Source organism: Danio aesculapii, chromosome 22 (assembly GCF_903798145.1).
Source record: "Danio aesculapii chromosome 22, fDanAes4.1, whole genome shotgun sequence".
NCBI classification, from domain to species: Eukaryota; Metazoa; Chordata; class Actinopteri; order Cypriniformes; family Danionidae; genus Danio; species Danio aesculapii.
The window spans coordinates 20,178,790-20,200,088 of record NC_079456.1 but is presented as its reverse complement, the minus strand read 5'-3'; the positions used below and the strand labels follow the sequence as shown (position 1 = coordinate 20,200,088).

The 21,299-nt window shown below is 34.9% G+C and overlaps 1 protein-coding gene across 8 annotated transcripts in view; it reads left to right on the top strand.

The window, feature by feature from the left end:
- celf5a (cugbp, Elav-like family member 5a) overlaps positions 1 to 21,299 on the top strand; it is a 388,064-nt gene that overhangs the window by 294,364 nt on the left and 72,401 nt on the right. For all 8 annotated transcript variants that reach the window (XM_056447706.1, XM_056447713.1, XM_056447712.1 and 5 more), the window contains exons 4-5: positions 8,296 to 8,424; positions 17,210 to 17,289. In XM_056447706.1, the coding sequence (XP_056303681.1) occupies positions 8,296 to 8,424; positions 17,210 to 17,289 (209 nt within the window). The remainder of the gene's footprint in view (positions 1 to 8,295; positions 8,425 to 17,209; positions 17,290 to 21,299) is intronic.

Genomic DNA, 21,299 nt, shown 5'->3' with positions numbered 1-21,299 from the left:
TATAATCCTAGGCTAAAATTTGTGGTCTTATTTTAGTGTCAAAAGATTTGAGACACTTTCCTGCAGTGTGACTTCTCTGCCAAACATGATGATGCAATTTAAATCCCTTCTAGGAAACTTTGCAGGGTTTTATTATCAAGGCATATAAGCTTGCTTGTTTTTGCTGTTAGGTACCATTTCAGGATGTGTGTTGCTGAATGTGTCATGGTTGGATGACATCAAACTTCAGATGGGTCTTCTTTGGCATGTCTTGATTGTCATACAGTCTGACATTATGACAACTGAGATCTTACACTGTGACATGGGGATCATGTTCATACAGTCTGACAAGCTACAATCGTAAAGGACTATTAAAGATTGCACAGTGTAAGTGTAGCAGAGGCCAGCTAGTGAAGTGCTGCAGGTAAGCCTCCTTGGTAGAGCAACCAACTCCCATGCGGAAGGTTGCCGGTTTGAGCCCAGCTCGGAGGGGGTTGGGTGGCGTAGGATCAGCGGAGTTACATTGGTTCCGTGACCCGGATGGAAGTGAGGTTTTAATGGGGTGAGTGTAGCAGGGGTCATCTAGTGAAGTGCTGTACAGGTAAACCTCAATCCTCTGACCTTTAAAGGTGCTCTAGCGACAAACGCTAGAGACCATGGTCTTTAGCCTCCTTGGTAGATCAACCGACTCCCATGCCGGAGGTTGGGTGGCATAGGACCAGCGGGGTTACATATCCCTGGCTTTTGCCACACACACAACCCCAACCTCCCCTCATTTCTGGGTCATGGCAGCAATGTGCAGCTAAAACTCAATCCCATGGCTTCAAGAGGTGCACTAGAGGCTGAGATCTTTAGCTTCCTTTTTAGCACCCCTACCTCCCATGTCAGAAATGCTGTTCAAATCCCATTGCTGGTCTAGTAAGGCCACTTAAGGACCAGGCGGGGTGAAGCCTGATGGTTAGAGAATTTGACTTGTGATCCAAAGGTTGCAAGTTCAAGTCCCGGAAAAAGCAGGAATTGTAGGTAGGGTACTTTTTGCAGGGATTTCTCGATAGATCCCAGGTGCGTTGAGATATTCTCGGTCCAACTTGCCTGATATCTCAGAAATTGGATATTCTTTTCAAGAACAATCGACACCTTTTCGACTATAGAGTTAACTGCATCATCCGGTAACATAGTTTTGTTCACCCGGATTATCGCCATGTTGCTCGGCAATAGTACACTTGTTTTCTTCTAGCTTGTTTACTTGTCGGAATTTGATTGCGACCAAAAGGCATCGAGAGACATCTTGATGACTTTCTACTCAATTCTGTGCACCCTTAAAGCAATTAGGACGACTGTTTAGTAAAATATTCAGCTATATGGCGAGGAGCTCTTTCAGACACGTCTTGTCACTCTCATAGCATCACGTGATCCCCAATGTGGGGGGAGTAATAACCAGCACTCTCTTCCACCCTTAATACCACAGGTATTGCTTCCTGGGCAGCCCCCCGTCTTGGGTGTGTGTTCATGGATGAAAATTGCTTTGGATAAAAGCATCTTCTAAATGCAAAAATATAAATATAAAGAGTTGCCATCAAAAATTTAAATAGAAAATGAGCATATTTTTAGCTTCCTTTGTATATTTTAAGTTATTTTACTTTGAAGACTATGAAAAGGACTTATTTTTTGCCATAAAAGTGAAATTACTGAACCCACACACAGGAGCCTGATAAAATGCTCAGTTCTAGAAGAAAATTTTAGACAGCATTTAGAGGTTTTTGCATCTAAACTATTTATGTTTAGCGTTTAGAATCTATTTCCAGGAAGACCAGTACTAGTCCTGCTCAGAGCAGAACACATACAGTAAAACTGGATGTTTTATAAATACAAATTTTTCAAGAGCCTAAGCTGCTGAACAGTTTATCACAGTGTGCATTATATATAAATAAACAGGATACTGTACAGCATGTTATACTTCAATGCCTTTTAATGAATCTGTTGTGGTCATGCTGTCGATAAACTCACTTTGCCTGCTTATTTATAGACAGCTGCTGCATTATTGACTACAGTCAACTCTCATAACCTTTTGTTGTCTGAGTAAACAGCAAAAGTTGAATTATGCGAGACTGCCACACATTCACCTATACTGAGTGTAATATAATGCAGTCTGCATTGTAGTGTGTTTGAGCGAGTGTGCGGTTCTCTTTTGTCTAAAAGTGTAATGTCAGTAGCGGTGTCTGTTTTTATTTTCTTATGGCGGCCCTGTGGTGATGCTTTATCTCTCATCCCTGTCAAAAAGAGTGATGAAAACATTCTCTGGCTGATTTATTTTATAAATCGCTCAGAGGTTCTCAAAACTTTTGCTTTTTATTGAACCGGGGGATAACAGCTAAAGTGCTAAATAAAATATCCAGAGACTCAAAGGAAACCGCATTAAAGAAATCTTTCACCGTAAAAATCTAAATTCTGCCCTCGTTTGATTTTTACCTTTACATGGTATAAAAAGTGCATTGTTTTATTTGGTATAACACAAAAAGAGAAATTGTGAAAGACATGTAAACAAATTGAAGTTTGTTTGTTTGTTTTTTTAAATAGGATTAATCATTCAGATTGTCTTTAATTATTAGTTTATTACTTTAATTTAATTATTAAGATTTCACTCAAAATAGTCATTTATCCATAAATCACACAACTATTTGACTTTGTAAATCAGATAAATAATTAAATGGGTTTTGTGATTTAAATTCACATAAGATTTTAACCAAACAACTGATTTGTTCACAAATCAGACAAATTTAACTATTTATTAGTCACATAATTGCATGAGACCAATCAGAGATAAAAACATGATCTCTCTGGACAGAAATTTAAAACATGACCAATCGCTTGCTTTTTTTAATGTCTAATCAACGCCGAACAAAGGGCTTCAGTAAGGATGGAAAAAACAATCAATGTGGTACGAGTGCCAATACAAAATAAAGACATGTAAACAAATTCGAAAATTAAAAAGGATTTGATTGATTTGTTTGTAACAAGTATCAAGACAAGTTTGTTTGTTTGTTTGTATGTTTTTTTTTTATAGGATTAGCATTCCGATTGTCTTTAATTAATAGTTGAAAAGATTTCACTCAAAATAGTCATTTATCCATAAATCAGCAAAAACTATTTGACTTTGTAAATCAGATAAATAATTTAAATGGGTTTTATGATTTAAATTCAAATTTGATTTTAATCAAACAACTGATTTGTTCACAAATTAGTCAAAATTTAACTTTATTTTTGGTAACACTTTAGAATAAAGCTGCGGTCACACTGCCCTTTTCTCCCCATAGACTTCCATTCATACGCACGTGAATGCGTCAGACCGGAAACGCAAGCTAATGCGTCAAGTTTCGCAGTTTGCTGCGTTGGAAAGTTCAAGCTTGGTGAACTCTGACTGGCAAAATCGCATCACTTGACTGAGTGAGACCAATCGAAGATCAAAACATCTAAACCTCTCTGGACAGAAATTTAAAACATGGAGCAATCGCTCGCTTTTTTTAGTGTCTAACCGCCTTGTTTAACCCCTTTTTGCAGCGCCGTACAATAGAATTTCACACACACAAACTGAAAATGGTCCATTAGTAAATGCTATTTAATGTATTTACAAACATTGTCTAAGTATGAATGCTCTTGTTAAACGCTTATTATTCACAGTTCAACATTAACTAATGCATTATTAAAATCTAAAGTTGTGCTTGTTAACATTAGTTAATATTAGAGTTAACATGAACTAATATTATTTAACCTAACTTAGATTAACTAACATGAATAAATACTGTAAAAAATGTATTATGAATAGTTAAAACAGTAACTCATGTTAACTAATGGACTTATTTTAAAGTGTTACCTGATTTTTTTTCCACGAATAAGACAAAATCAATCGCATTTATGTTCTGATTTACCACGAAAATGTGTATCAGACATGAATCATCATGAAAGCACCAATGACATATAGCCAATGTTTTCACGAAATAGGAACTAGGATACACTTTTCTGTCTTGTGTGAGTTTAGAAATCTCTAAATAAGTTGCACTTGACATATTAATAACAGTATAATAATTTCCTCATGCATTTTTGTCAATTTTTATTGGTGACGTTTGTTCGTCGCCACTGACTCGCTTGGTTTGGGACTTGTGGAGCTGCGCATCAATGGATTTGCTCTTCAGTGTTTGGACTTCCAGCAGCCGAACTGAACCAAACTTCAACTGTGTAAACTGGACTGACACAGTTTCAATTTACTAGAACTTCTATGTTAAGCTGTTTTGACACAATCTACATTGTAAAAGCGCTAGAGAAAAAACATGAACTGAATTGAATTCAATTTTAAGTGATTGTAAATTTGTGGAAAACAGTGAATCTTCAAATAAAAAAGATTCTAAATGTGAAAAATATGTCTGTTCTGATTGATAGTGTGTATTACTGTTCCACTGTTTCCGCCTATAAGTATTATTCCATTCAGCTGTCAACCATCGGACAGCCGCAAGGGTGTATTTTAAAGCATGCTACCACAGCAGCGCTCATGGCATAAATATTGAGGTGAAGCACACGCTGTATTAAATTCATACAGGTCAGCTTCGTACATTAATCCTGTCCAGTCAGACTCCCCCACCAGTTCAGACATCACAAGGAGCACAGAAGAACCTCAAGGCCAAGTCCAGGCGAGCGTGCTTGTGAATGCGTCCAGGAACGTTATACCAGCCCACCTTTGGATCGGAAGATTCCCTGCAGGCGTTGTTGAAGGCCCATCCTGCCCTTTTATTTTCCAGTTCAGGGCCTTCTTTTTTTGCAGATAAATGCTCTCCGATGTAACGTGACAGATGTCACAATGCATCGCCTCTATTTTGATACATACCCTCTGATCCTGCCACAAACGATAAAGAGCGTGTACGGGGCCCAGACAACATGCTGACACTCGTGATTATTTTAGAGCGCGTCTCAACTGCAGCGAGGCAGCCAGGTTCCTGAGTAGATGAGGGAATATCAATACGTGCGGGTCAGAGTCACCGAGACTAAAAGATTCTCAATAGACACATCCATCCCAATGACATATATTCAAAAAGATCAATGCGCTGATAAAGTTGTATAGTTGGCTTGGAGTCAGCCTCATGTCTCTTTTTTCATCTGATTTTCTCCAGGATTTGTTTTGTATTTAAACCCAGCAGGTACCTTGGTGTCAAAACTCGAATGACTTCAAATTGACATGAGATCAAAAAATGCTAATCGTTTTGATGTCAAAACAATGACGTTCATTTGACGTTCAAACATTGTTGCACTTTTGACCACCAAAATAACAGCTGAAAAAATATGTATTCATCTTAAAGCTTAAATTACAAATTTAATGCATGTAAACTATCTAAAATTGGCGTCAAAGTCAATTACAAAATCGACCGTCATGTAATCAATTTTGACATGTTTTTTGACGCTAGTGTTTTTATTTGCATTGCTGACATGCTTTTTTATAGTGTTATTTTGACATCAATGTGCCCCTCGGAGTCCATCTGAAATCAGAATTTATTATATTATTTGGCTGGGGGACATTGTTATTAAAAAAAGTCTGAGCATTTACTTCTGCATTTGGAGCGGCAGTCCTATTCTGTTGATGTCAGTTTGACGGTTTCAGCCACAATATTTTTAACCATGCCCCTCTTAACATTAGTTTGCTACAAGGGAATGATGTGCAAAAAAAAAACCCCACCCCCTACTCAATATTCTGTTTCAGTTAGAAGTACAGCAACATGCTGAAATAAAAGTCAGAGCAACTTCACTCTGACTTTAGGATGTTGGCCAAGACAATCCGAGATTGTCATTTCCACCTGGTTTTAATGTGTGTGCAGATGTGTGTCTTCTGTTTGGCTTCTGTTGAAACTCTTGTTCCTTATTTCATCATGCTCTACGTGATTGTTTGCTGGAGTGCTCAGGGTGACAAAAGGACGATTGAATGAGCAAAATCATGTTACACGGCTAATGAGTGAATAAGCAAGTGAATAAAAAAGATGTGGCTGGCATCGTTTTTGATCATATTTCATCTGTTTTGGTACAAAGCATTGAATTATGAATACCTTGGTTTTTGTGCAAATCTCATGGAAATCACATGTTTGTTTAGTAAGTGGAAAGTGGGGGGTCTTTTGGGGCTATTTCAACAGGTGGAAGCAATTTGATCGAATGCATTTTTGACTATGAAAGTAGAGTTGCACAACCATTGGGGGGTGGGGGAGGAGGGTGTTGGTGACAATGCAATATTTAGTTTTTTAGTAGTTTACCAGATGATTTGAATTAATCTATTTAAATGTAATTAATAATTAATATAGAATGATTGGGTGATTTTGTAGGACAATGGGGTTTCAAACTTGAGGTACTAGGGGGTCTTGGAAATGTTAAAAGCATAAAAAATGCTAAATTAAAATTGAATTAAGAAATAATAAAATGTAAATAGATTAAATAAATAACCAAGCTTTTTGACATTCAAAAATATGAATATGATTATAAAGTACATATACAACTTTATACATTTAATCAAATATTTCTTACATTTTAGCTAATTTTAAATGTCACTATATAATTTTGGGGCAGCACGGTGGTGCAGTGGGGAGCACAATTGCCTCGCAGCAAGAAGGTCGCTGGTTCGAGCCCCGGCTGTGTCAGTTGGCATTTCTGTGTGAAGTTTGCATGTTCCCTGTGTTCACGTAGGTTTCCTCCGAGTGCTCCGTTTTCCCCCACAATTCCAAAAACATGTGGTATAGGTGAATTGGGTAAGCTAAATTGTCCGTAGTGTCTGTGTGTGAATGAGTATCGATGTTTTCCAGTGATGGGTTGCAGCTAGAAGGGAATCCGCTGCGTAAAACATATGCTGGATAAGTTGGTGGTTTATTCCGCTGTGGCGACCCCGGATTAATTAAGGGACTAAGTCGAAAGGAAATGAATGAATGAATGAATAAACATAATTTCGAAATGTATCATTTGAACCTAGTTGAAATAATAATATAATAACATAGTATATGTTTTTTTCAAGTTGCAATTGAATTTAAGATTCAGGCTAGCTATAATACCTCTGTGTTAACCTGACCATAAACCAGGGGCATTGTAGACATAAAGCTCTACTGAGGCACACACCCCCATATATATATATATATATATATATATATATATATATATATATATATATATATATATATATATATATATATATATATACAAATAAATACATACAAATAAAATTCTAAACAAATATTTACTATAAATAAAAGTATTATTGTTATTATACAATTATTATTCTAAATAATCTTAAATGTTACATTGAAAACAATGTTAAGGCACAACTTAAGTGATATGCTAAGATCATTTAAGAAATCTTTTGCATGAATATTAATTTCATTTGAATGAAATTTTATTGAAAATTCAATAGAATACAAAAAATATGTCAGTTTGCTTTTTTATTTAAACTATATTGCTTTCACCAGCGTTGGTTCAGTTGCACATAGAGAATAAAGTCTTTATTTCGGAATTACCACTCTTAATAAATACACTTGCATGTGAAGTAAATCATATCTCAAAGCATTTACTGGGGCACTGGCGATTTTTACTGGGGCACGTGCCCCAGTAAATTGGGTCTAGCGATGCCCCGGCCATAAACTAAGCAAACTCACATTTGATGCAAATTTGTTTCTTTATTTATTATTTTCATAATGAAATTCCCATTTAAGTATCTTAAATGAATTAAAAGATTTCCTACTGTGATTCACTTACACGAGTTGTCCTTGGCCAGTATCTTCAGGCATGGAGCTTTTTATAATTTCATGTTAACATCCAAGATTTCAGCTCGAAGAAAGCATTATCTATAAACACAACCAATTACCACAGACTAAACACAAAAGCTGATGACAGCATCTCACATTGCTTTGGTTTTCAGGTCAACCGTAGCTTTAGTCTCAGCCTATCTCCACCCTCCAGAGTTTGGTAGAAACTCTGTCTGCTTCTTCCCATTAAACCAAGCCTCTAAGCAGGACAGCTTAGCGCTATCACCTCAGGCCTACCCTACCATTTCCAACACGGGGTTGAACCCAATTATCCCCCAAATTAAAATGAACAGACTTGGCACGGGGAACAATTACTGCTGCGACTCCATTCCGCAAGCTAAATGGGCCAAGCAAAAGCAGTCCCTGTTTGCCCGTCCTGGCCGAGGCCCAAAAGTCTGAGTGCTATTTGGGCTGTGCTTACAATAGTAATGTATGCAGGTAATGGCTAGGTTAGGGGTGACGCCAGTCGTTTGATTCGTGCTGTTTTTCTTTGCTTCAGAAGACAGGAAGCTGTTCGTCGGGATGCTGAACAAACAGCAGACGGAGGAGGACGTGTACCGTCTTTTTGAGCCCTACGGAGTCATCGAGGAGTGCACTGTGCTTAGAGGTCCCGACGGAAATAGCAAAGGTGGGTAGCCTCACTTATTATGGCATGATGATGATGATATATTAATAGTCAATCTGTCATTGGGAATTTGTTAATGTTGTTGTTTTTAAAACAAAATTTTGTTTAAAAACACTGTTATGTTGACTGAGGATGCGTTTATTTGATAGAATACACTGTAAAAATGTGAACTATTAGTGCAATCTACAGAGGCATTCACATGACCCCATTTTTTACTATAAACAAACAAACAAACAAACAAAAATGTTTGTTTATTTACATGACAACAGCATATTTGGCAGACCTGAAAACAAACTTTTAAAACACGCCTTTTTTGTTTGTTTTTTTATAATTATCGCCACTGTGTTATTATTTTAGACTGTTGTAATATATAAATATATAAATATATATATATATATATATATATATATATATATATATATATATATATATATATATATATATATATATATATATATATATATATACAATTTTATTTATTTATTTATTTTTTACTGTATTTTTATCAAATAAATGTAGCCTTTGGAAGCAGATGACATTTCTTCCAATTATTTTAACAAAAATAAATGAATCAATAAACTAATAAATAAATATTGTACAACGTTACCTGAAGTGGGTGTTAATAAGTCTGTCATGAAACCTTTCATAATCATGTTGTAATGGAAGAGTGTTGGTTAAAGAAGTTTCACGTGCACTTTATTAAACAGAGAATGGTCAGACAGGTAATGGTAAAAACAGGAGCAAAAAGTAGTAATCCAAAATATGTAGTCAAAAACAGGCGAATGGTCAGGACAGGTGGTGAAATCAACAGAAACAATAACACAGCTAGACAGGACAAAACAGGGCAAGAAAAAACAAGAAAACGCTTTGTGGTGTTACAATAACAAGACACAAAGAAGCGTGTGTGTGTGTGTGTGTGGTGTGTGTTTATAGTCCTGGTAATCAGTGAAAATGAGTTTCAGCTGAATGTATGAGTGAGTGTCTGGATTATTGACAGCTGTAGCGGGTGTAAATTGGCGCAAGATTATGGTAGTTGTAGTTTATGTGGTGGCAGACACACGTCATTAATATGAATGAACTTTTAAGGATGCTTATGACAATCTATCATTATCAGTTATATCATTTTAAATGCAAAAGTGGCAGTGTTTAAAATGTCTTTGTTAACAACTTTTCAACATAACTGGTCATAAATCTGTGATTGTCATGAGGCCATTATAATTGTGTCATGAATGTTATAAATGTCATTAATATTTCTCTTGACCTCAGCTGTAGTGGTACAAACTAATATGTATAATATTAATGATCCTGTTATAAAATTATTTGACACTGAGTATTGACATATTTAATGAGAAAATTTATTGACAAATTCAGTTTGTTCCACTAAAAAAGGTGTTCAGAAAAATATTCATGAGTTATAAAGACATCATGGCACTCATGTTTATGACAGATTTATGACAAGTTATGTTTTCATGGAAAAGTCAAATTGTCAATGCAACGACATCTTAAACAATGTCATGTTTGCATTTAAAATCACAAAACTGAGTGAATGACATTTAATGACCGTTGTCATAAACATACATAAAATCTCCTTCATTTTCATAAAATGTGCCGATTCATGATTATAAAGGTGTCGTGTTACACCTATGAACGCCCTCTGTACTGTATTTTCTGTAAAATACATTGTATTTTTTTTTCAAGAAAAGAAAAACCAACAGGTCACACGATGTGTAAGCCATATCTTATACTGTAAGTCATTATAATATATAGCTACTAGTAGCAATGTTAGAAACATAAACATGGAATTAAGTACCTCTCACTCCACAACAAGTCCTTTAAATGTACATGAACATGGGAATTTTTTTTTTTTAATGGGAATGAAAAATTTAAGTATAAAATAAACAGAAATTATGATGACCTTCAGTATAAACAACCCTTTATATTCAAAATAAATATTAAGCCTAAAAGCATTTTTATGTGAAACTCTGGGAAACACACTAAAAAAATAGCTGCATTCAGGCTATGTTATAACTATAAAATAACAGTTTATTCCTTAACTATAAACATTTCTTCTAAATTTCAAATAAATGTTTTTTTATTCTTCTTTTTTTCAGAATTGGTTAAAATTACAAATGTTTTCATTTCTTGAGGTTAAAAATCAGGATGTTCCACCAAATATTTATTTCTTAACCCTTCTAATACAACAAACAAACAAAAAACATTGTTATTGTGTTGTTTAAAAATAAATATATGCTCAGCGGCCATTTTATAAGGTGGAAGAAAGGTGATTTAAGTGACTTTGAACGTGGCATGGTTGTTGGTGCCAGACAGGCTGATCTGAGAATTTCAAAAACTGCTGATCTACTAAGATTTTCACGCACAACCATCTCTAGGGTTTACAGAGAATGGTCAGAAAAAAAGAAAATATCCAGTGAGCGGCAGTTCTCTGGGCGCAAATGCCTTGTGGTGTGGGGCATATTTTCTTGGCACCCTTTTGGCCCATTAGTACCAATTGAGCATCGTGTCAACGCCACAGCCAACCTGAGTATTTTTGCTGACCATGTCCATCTCTTTGTGACCACAGTGTACCCATCTTCTGATGGCTACTTCCAGCAGAATAACACGCCATGTCATAAAGCATGAATCATCTCAGACTGGTTTCTTGAACATGACAATGAGTTTACTGTACTTAAATGGCCTCCACAGTCACCAGAACTCAATCCAATAAAGCATCTTCGAGATGTGGTGGAACAAAAGATTTGCAGGAGATTTTTCATGAATGTGCAGCCGACAAATCTGCAGCAACTGCATGATGCTATCATGTCAATATGGACCAAAAATCTCAGAGGAATATTTCCAGTAGCTTGTTGAATCTATGCCACAAAGGATTGAGACAGTTCTTAAGGCAAAAGGGGGTCCAACCTGGTACTAGTAAGGTGTACCTAATAAAGTGGCCGGTTAGTTTATATGTCTAAATATAAAATATATAAATATACGTCAAAAAATATGGCACCTTTTTAACATTTTAAGCTCTAAATGACAACATTTTTATTTTAAATTTAGAAGAAATGCAATCAGTATCACAAAATCTGATGTGGCTATAAATCATAAATCCAGAGAAGCTGAATATTTTCTCATTTTTCCCCAACATAACTGTACAAAATCCTCAATCAATTTCTGGCAGACGAAATCAAGTTCCTCCCTCCGTTATTCTTCTCTTTGTGTACTCTACTAAATACAAAAACTTAGCGTTGACATTTCGCTCGGTCCAAAAACCAACAATTTGTCACTCATTGAACACAGAAGACTCTTCGGAGACGCAGAAAAAGCACACATCTGAGCGCTCAACTTTATATAGACTCCATTGTTTGGCCAGCGAGGCCGCAGGGACAGTGGTAGACACTAATACAGCCTGGCATTTGGAAAAGCACAGTGGGAGTCGCCGTTCTTCCCTCGCCAGTCGCACACAAATTGCTGGAGGATTATTTCTGCTACTTAGGGGGGCCGATCGGTGAATATATCCAGTCTTACGGAACAGACCAAAGAAGATAGACGTCACTAACGGTTTACACTAACGGTTTACTCTAACAGTATGAAGGTTGTGATATTGTGCATTTGCTGCATTGATGAAAAATACAGTAAAATTGTGAAATATTTTTAGAATTTTAAATACATATTCTTGTTAAAATGTCAGTTATTCCTCTGGTTTAGTCATTTTCACTACTGAGATAAAGGTTGTGGCCAGAAATGTAAAAAAAGAAGCATATTCTGCATTTATTAGATCAACAATATAGTGAAATCTGTAAAATTCCTGAAAATTTAGAATGTAAAATACATTTTCTTGCTGAATTAATTTTAAAAAGTCATTTATTCCTGTGGTTTTTAAAGGTTGTGGTCCATTTTTTTTTATAAATAAGCATATTCTGCATTTATTTGATCATAATTACAGTAAAACTGTAATATTTTGAAAATTTTGAATTTTTTTTAGAATTTTACTTGCTGAATGTTGTTGAAAATGCTATTTATTCCTGATTTAGTCATTTAAACTACCGTGATAAAGGTTGTGACATTCTGCATATTTGGCATTTATTTAATAATGAAATTATACAGTAAAATCTGTAAAACTGTTAAATATTTTTAGAATTTAAAATAATTTTTCTTTCTGAATGTAGTTTAAAATGTCATTTACCTGTCATTTTACTGCTGAATCCAGTAAAAACATAAATTTGCTTGCTGAATTAAATTTAATGTCATTTATTTCTGTGATTTAGTCAGAACTGCAGTACATGTTGTAATCAGGATGTATTTATATTATAAAAAATATGTAAAATTTTAAATAACTGTTCTTGCTGGATGTCGTTTAGAATGTAATTAAGGGAGCTTTCACACTTAGATGTTAGTTTCGGAACCTGGTGCATTTGCCTGCTTAGCACGGTTTGTTTGGCATTTGTGATTCCAGCAATCGCGCTCTGTTCCATGCCAAAACAATCGGTCTGTGATCACCTGAATGAGGTGGTCCCGGCTCGACTGAAGCAAACTCTAGAGTGGATCAATACAATCCAACAGACTAAAGAACCAAGCTATATCACAGTTCATTATGGTTACAGTATGTAATAGGCAGAGGTGGAAAGAGTAATAAAATCTTCTACTCAAGTAAAAGTTCTGTTACTTCCCAAAAAATGTTTTACTTAAGTAAAAGTAAAGTTGCATCTCTATAAATCTACTCAAGTAAAAGTAAAAATTACCTCATTAAAATGTACTCATGAGTAAAGAATAAAGACTAACTAGTTCTCAAAATCTCCAATTAGTCATTTTATTTGAATAAACTTTAAAAATTAAAGACCAAAAACAAACAATTTAATAATTATTTAAAATATTTTACAGATTATCCTATTTAACAATTTAAACAAGTTCACAAATTCTAATGCAACATCTGCTATCTAAGCTCAGTTGTGCATATAGACAATTTTGCTCCCCGTTAATGTCCAATCCTTGTGCTAACGAACATTAGCAATGTTACGAACACCGTTGGGCAAGTTACTTCCAAAATGTAATACATTATATTTTCCTAGTTACTGTCGTCTCAGAAATGTGTTACACTTCTTTTGTATTACTTTTTCAATAGTTCTGTTTTCAAATACATTTAGCTATTAATTGTAATTATTCAAAGAGATTTGCGATCAGTTGCGCGCTGCTCATGTTCTGCGTTATGCGCTGCTCAATCGCTGCTCCAGCTCTCCTTGTGCGTGCGATTAAAAAGAAGTCTCACCACATCCATCGCGGATCATATCATGTGCGTGCTGCTTTATTTTCGCACAGTAATGATCTTTATATCACGGATCAAGTGTAGGGAAGTGTTTCAAACAACACGCGCAAGCCGCTGTTGCGTCATCCCAACATGACGAACTGTTTCGGCTGCGTTGTTTCAGTGATAAAAATCTTTTCTGATATATATATTTATGTATCGCAGGAAAAAAACAAATACTATGGAAGTCAATAGATACAGCTTTCCAGCATTCCTAAAAATATCTTCTTTTGTGTTCAACCTAAGAAAGGGAATCAAACATTGTTTATTCAAACAAGGTTTATAGTCTAACAAGTGCAAACATTACATGAATAAATTAAACAGCGGATTGGAGATACTTTTATACTAAGCATTCGAAACTTTCCAAGTGTTATTTATTTATTTCCTGCATCATAAAGTTCCATATTACGCCTTTAAGGGCACAGGCTAAAATTAATAATGAGCCACATACAGTAGCTTACCTTGTCATTGCTGTGGTTGACAGGCATTTTGTTGATAAACTTTCTAAAATACGGCGATAAATCCAACTCCAGCTACAGTAAATAGTCAAATTCGCAGATTTTTTTCGTACTCTGCCGCTGCAGTGACGTGGTTTCCAGGCGCAATTTTTTTCTTTTTCTTTTTCAGTTGCGTTACTTTATATATTTTTTTTACTCAGTAACAGATATGATTTAAAATGTAGCGAAGTACAATACTTTAGGCAAATCATACTGTAAAATTACAGATTTTAAACACTCTAAAAAGTACAAATTCACAAAATACTACTCAAGTACAGTAACGTGAGTAAATGTAATGTTACTTTCCACCTCTGGTAATAGGCATAAATGGCTATATGAAGAGAGAATGATGAGTAGGGCAGGATGTCATTCATACCAGTAAATGTGCGTTTCATGTCAAATATGAAAGTGAAGGCATGCTGAAATATTACCGAGAGCTGTTTATCCGTTAGGAAAATTGACCTTAACTGCAGTCTTGGTTTATCTGTTATTTCTCTCTATAATATGTAAAGCCTTTAATGTGTCATCATTCACAATTAAAGTGCAGCTTTTCAGTTATAATGTCTTATTGCTCATCGTCATAAATTAAAATAAGGACCATGGAACTCAACCAATGTGAGGTGAGTTTACTTGCACGTGACTTGTTTTAGCTGTTTTGGTCCTTTTAGAAACTTTGCTATGTGAAAGAGAGCCGCAAAAAGAATAAAGAGCAACACTGTAACAATTTTAATCCCTGTTTCGGAACAAAACAATCGATCTACAGGTGTGAAATCACCCTTGTCTTCTGTGTGCCATGTTTGTTCAAAAATCATTATAAAATAATGATCTGCTGCTCAGGGAACATTTACTGAACACACAAAATGGTTAAATTGAAAGTAAAAACATTTATAATGTGAACGAAATACATTTGATTTCAAATAAATGTTGTTTAAATCATGAAATCAAACAAAATAAAGTAAAACGTTTCACACATGTTGATGTTTTCAGCACTGATAATTATAAGAATCACTATTTAAGATTGGATACACTGTAAAAACTAAATCCGTAAAATTCACGGTAAAAAAACGGCAGCTGTGGTTGCCAGTATTTTACTGTTAAAAATACAGTACAAACCGTAAAAGTAATTTTTCATTTTTACAGTAAACTACTGTATTTCATTAATTTATAGAGGTAATATGTCTTTCTTTTGTATTACCAATATCTACACATCTTTTGTTACACAGATAAACACGTTAACACAGCCATATGCAGGTGGTGATGTGAAAGTTACGTAATCACTAACAACTTTTCCCACAAGCAGAAAAGTGAATCAGTGTATAGAAGGTGCTCAGTGTCATTAGCCGCGTTTCCACTATCGCTCCTAAAGCGAGGGAGCCAGGGCGAGCCAAGGCCAGTCGTGTTTCCACTATCACTTCCGGGGCGTAATCGGGCCAAAGCGGGGCTTCCTTGGGGCCAGCGTCCGGCCTTTTTCGGCCGGCCGAATACCTTGGGCCAAGGAGGGCCAACTGGGGCTTCGGGGCGGGGTTACGTACAAAGGCGGAGTTTTCCTGTCAGGTAAAGAGGAGACAAGATGCTTTCTTCCCTTACATTTGTTTTGCTATCGTCGTTCTCGTCGCTCGGCTGCTCTTTTGCGCCTTGCAGCCAAAATCTGTGTTCGAAGTATGCCGCCGAACTCGAATGTCCTTATCCAGGGATCGCTGTCTGGCCTTACACCAACAGACCACAAACAGTAAAAAAGCAATCGCTTCGGTGTTCTCCATCTTCCAGCTCTCGTAGTGATGCCAGGTTGTGTTTGTGGTTATAATTTGAGTTTTTTGTTCCCGCTGAAGTGGGCGGGTTGTGTGACGGGTTGTGTGACGTTTGATTCGGGGGACGTTCTGGGGGCGGTGTTTGCGTGACGCGCTGCGAGCAACTAGCCCGACAGTGGAAACGCGACATGATTTCGGCCTCATTTCTCAACCTCCCGGACTATTGGCCCGACCTGGCCCGATTAAAGCCCTGGCTCGCACTGGCCCGATAGTGGAAATGCGGCTATTCACACAGCTACTAAACACCACTATGGTAACACACATAACATTAAAGTCATGAAATAAACATTGTTTATCAACATTAGATGTAACATAAATCTCTAATGTACATAACTGGTGGGGAAACAACTAAAAAGATCCATAGTAATGTCAACAAAAAGTGAAAAAACTGATGTGTCTTGCAGGGAATTCTGGGAAAGTCAATTTACAGTTATTCAGCGTATATATTAAGGAAACATACTGTTAACCAGGTTACGGATTTTTACGGTTGCATTTTTACAGTTTTTTACCGTTGAAATCACTGCTATTTTTTACAGTGTACCGATAATAATCAATCTTAACAGAACAGCAAATCAGCATATTAGTAACATTTGCGATCACTTCTGATCACAAGATTTAAGGATCACTTAAGCCTAGAGAAGCTAAAAGAAATCAGTTTTGGATCACAAGGATAGAAAATGACATTTTAAGCTACATTAATTAAGAAAACAGTTCTTTTAAATTACAATAAAATTTCAAAACATCTACCGTATTATAAATCAAAATAAACGCAATCTCAGTGACTTCTTTCAAAATCATTTTAAAACTTTAATCTTAGCTCCTAGTGTGTATTAATGAAAAAATGACTATAAAGAACACATTACGCTCATAAATATAAGCCACATTAACACAAACCCTCAATATTTTATCAGTTTCTTCAACGGTTTGCAACCCGACTGCTCTCAAATCCCAAATGGCACGATGAATATCAGCAGCGACGCTTAAAAACGTTATCAATTATCCCGTATTTAGTGTTTTTGTTTGCATAGATGGGCATGTGGCAGTAAATAGCCCGCTTTTGAGTCTCTAGAGGAATGGTTTGCTTACATTGGAGGGTTTTCTGCCTGTCTCTAGTGTTTTAATGTGCTTTTCTACACTGTGGTTAAAGGGTTTCTATGTGTGTGTGTGTGTTTTTCCATCAGGCTGTGCTTTTGTAAAGTTCTCCACACATGCTGAAGCTCAGTCCGCAATCAGCGCTCTGCACGGCAGTCAAACCATGCCTGTGAGTACACACTCCTCCAAAACACACAAACACTCTGAAAAACAACAAAAAACCCTCTTATTTTCTGGCCTTCTGGCTTTTCTTTCTTTGCTGTTCTTCTGACAGACGGCAGCTGCAGTGACTTTTATACATGCGTTTGAATTGCTTTTAGGGTCACTGCATTACTGGAAGGGTCATGTAAAAAGAAATCTTGTTCATGGTTCATAGAAAATGCTATCTTTGTAAAGTTTCATTTTAAAGTGTCAATCTGTTGACTTCAGCAAACTATTTCTACAGATATTATTGATTGATTGATTGATTGATTGATTGATTGATTGATTGATTGATTGATTGATTGATTTTTGGTCACCTTTTTTCCATCAGGTAATATACAGTTGCAGTCAGAATTATTACCCCCCCCCCCCCCCCTGTTTAGTTTTCCCCAATTTCTGTTGAACGGAGAGATTTTTTCAACACATTTCTAAACATCATAGTTTTAATAACTCATTTCTAATAACTGATTTAATTTATCTTTGCCATGATGACAGTAAATAATATTTGACTAGATATATTTTAAGACACTTCTATACAGCTTAAAGTGACCTTAAAATGCTTAACTAGGTTAATTAAATTAACTAGGCAGGTTAGGGTAATTAGGCAAGTTATTGTGTAACGATGGTTTGTTCTGTAAACTATCAAAAATAGCTTAAAGGGGCTAATAATTTTGACCTTAAAATGTTTTTTTTTTTCTTAATAAAAACTGCTTTTATTCTATCCAAAATAAAACAAACAAGACTTTCTCCAGAAGAAAAAATATTATCAGACATACGGTGAAAATTTCCTTGCTCTGTTAAACATCATCAAGAAAAAAAAGTCATTATATATATATTATAAAAAAGTCAATATATATATATAAGCCCCCCTGAATTATTAGCTCCCTTGTTAATTTTTTTCCCCAATTTCTCTTTAACGGACAGAAAAAAATTCAATACATTTCTGTACATAATAGTTTTAATAACTCATTTCTAATAACTGATTTATTTTATCTTTGCCATGATGACAGTACATAATATTTTACTAGATATTTTTCAAGACACTTCTATACAGCCTAAAGTGACATTTAAAGGCTTAACTAGGTTAACTAGGCAGGTTAGGGTAATTAGGCAAGTTAATGTATAACAATGGTTTGTTCTGTAAGCAAAATATTGCTTAAAGGGGCTAATAATATTTACCTTAAAATGTTTTTTTTTTTTCATTAAAAACTTTTATTGTAGCCGAAATAAAACAAATAGGACTTTCTCCAGTAGAAGAAATATTATCAGACATACTGTGAAAAATTCTTTGCTCTGTTAAACATCATTTGGGAAATATTTAAAAAAGAAAAAAAAAATTCAAAAGGGGGCTAATAATTCTGACTTCCCCTGTGTATATGTATATATTCCCCTGTGTATATACTTACATTTCAATCTAGGTAGCTTAGAAGGTGTAATGTTAGACTTTATAACTCCAATAACAATAACTGCCAAATACTTTGCAGCTGAATGAAGGCAAACCAGGCAATTAAATTGATTCTGCGCAAACAAATAATAATAATAAAAAAATCAGTCACTACAACTCTCAAACTGCATATTTGGCCATATTGTTTTGTTGAATAGCTGCATTGCCAGCATATCAGCACGTGGCCTTTGTCCGGCCGTCTCAATCTCGAGGACTGGACGCTGAGCCATAAAAAGCCTACTATTCAGCACAGTCTGTCTGAATCACACAGCTATTCAGTCGCACATCCATTGTTCGGCATTCAGAAGTAGCTCACACACTGCTGTTTATTTGCTAAAAGATGGTTCACTCTCGGCAAAATTATGGACTGTCAAAATGCATTTTAATATGTGCTTTTATCACAATAAAACAACATTTTAAAAGGTTTTTGACTGCAAAAAATATAATCCAGATGTTTTTTTTTTCTTTTGGCTATGCACCACCATGTGATCCCAAATCTGTATGGCCTTATTTATTCTGTGAAACACAAATGGAGATATTTTGAAGAATGCTCTGCTTATTATTTTATTTTTTTATTATTCTATCTAAATGATCAACAATTGATAGTGATCAGCTGATTTATATTGCACCTCAATTTTGACAGAGATAAGAAAGAAGAGTTTTTCAATTATTCTTTCTAATTTAGTGAATATGTTAAACAAAATACATTTTTCTTGCAGTTTTTCTGTTTGGCCAGTTAGTACTGATTGTGGATTTATTTAATTCTTTTTTAACTCCAGCAGTTGTAATGCAGTGGTTATGTACTAAATTTTAACTAAATAAGTAGTTTGAAGAATGTTCTGTTTATTATTATTATTATTATTATTATTATTATTATTATTATTTTATTATAATTTAGCGTAAATGATAACCAATCTATCTACCAACAGGTCTATCAATATATCAACCAATAATTGCCTTTTTTTTATTTGGCTAATAAGAATGGGTAATGTGCCCTAGAGATGGGTTGCAGCTGGAAGAGCATACGCTGCGTAAAACATATGCTGGATAAATTTGCGGTTCATTCCGCTGTGGCGACCCCAGATTAATAAAGGGAATAAGCCGAAAAGAAAATGAATGAATGAATGAATGAATGAATGAATGAAGAATGGCTAATAAGATTTTGTATTTTGCCAGTGCTGGAGTGTGGACTTTTATTTTGACAGTCCTGAAAATGCAAAATTTTCCTATTTAATATTTTTAATTTAGTAAATATGTACGATTTTTGTAGTATTTGTTTATTTATTTATACATATTCATTAAAAATAAAAATGTTAGAGGAATTTAAACGTTCCTCTGGTTGTTTGCTTGATTTTTCTTTTCACGTTAAAGGAACACTCTAATTATTTTGTAAATAGGATAATTTTACAAGTCCCAGAGAGGTAAACAGTTTATAATCTGCTCAGCCGATCTCCAGGTCTGGCGGGGGCACTTTTAGCTTAGCTTAGCATAAATCATTGAATTGGATTAGACCATTAGCATCTCGCTCAAAAATTTCAAAAAAAGACTTTTGATTCATTTTCCTGTTTATGCTTGACCCTTTTGTAGTTACATCATGCACTAAGACTGTCTAAAATTGAAAAGTTGTTATTTTCTAGACTGCAATGGCTAAGAACTATACTTTCATTCCTGTGTAATACGATAATCTATGCTAAGCTAAGCTAAAACTGCTCACACCAGACCCAGATATCGCCTGAATGAATACAAAAATGGTAATACTCAACTCTTTAAATCTTGGGGAGTTGTAAAATGAGCGTATTTCCCATGTTTTTATTCTAAAAACCCAGTTGTGATAGCATTGTTTTATTTTAGTTTACAATTAATTGTACTATTTAGACTATTTTTACTGAACTATCCCTTTAAGATAGTTTTGCTGAACTGTCCCTTTAAGACAAAGAAATGTGCAGCTAAACATCCACCTTTTGATCTGCTCTCTGTATTACCTTTAGGGGCAAGCGAGGCTGATAAGAATTTGTATTTTGCCAGTGCTGGAGCGTGGACTCTTATTTGACAGTCCAGAGAATGGAGAATTTTCCTATTTAATATTTTGATTCAGTAAATACGTATGATTTTAATTATTTATTTATTTATTTAAATAATTATTTATTAATAATTAATATTTATTATTAATTATTAAATTTAAACAAAATATTTTTTTAATTATTTATATTTATCAAAAATAAATGTTTTAATAAGCAATTTGAACGTTCTTCTGGTTGTTTGCTTGATTTTTCTTTTCACGTTAAAGGAACACTCTAATTATTTTGTAAATAGAATAATTTTACAATTCCCCGAGAGTTAAACAGTTTATAATCTGCTCAGCCGATTTCCAGGTCTGGCGGGACACTTTTAGCTTAGCTTAGCATAAATAATTGAATCGGATTAGACCATTAGCATCTCGCTCAAAATTTTCAAAAAAGACTTTTGATATATTGCCCTGCCAATGTATGTCTTTTTTTTTTTTTACATTTTCAACAACTAATAACATTTTCTGT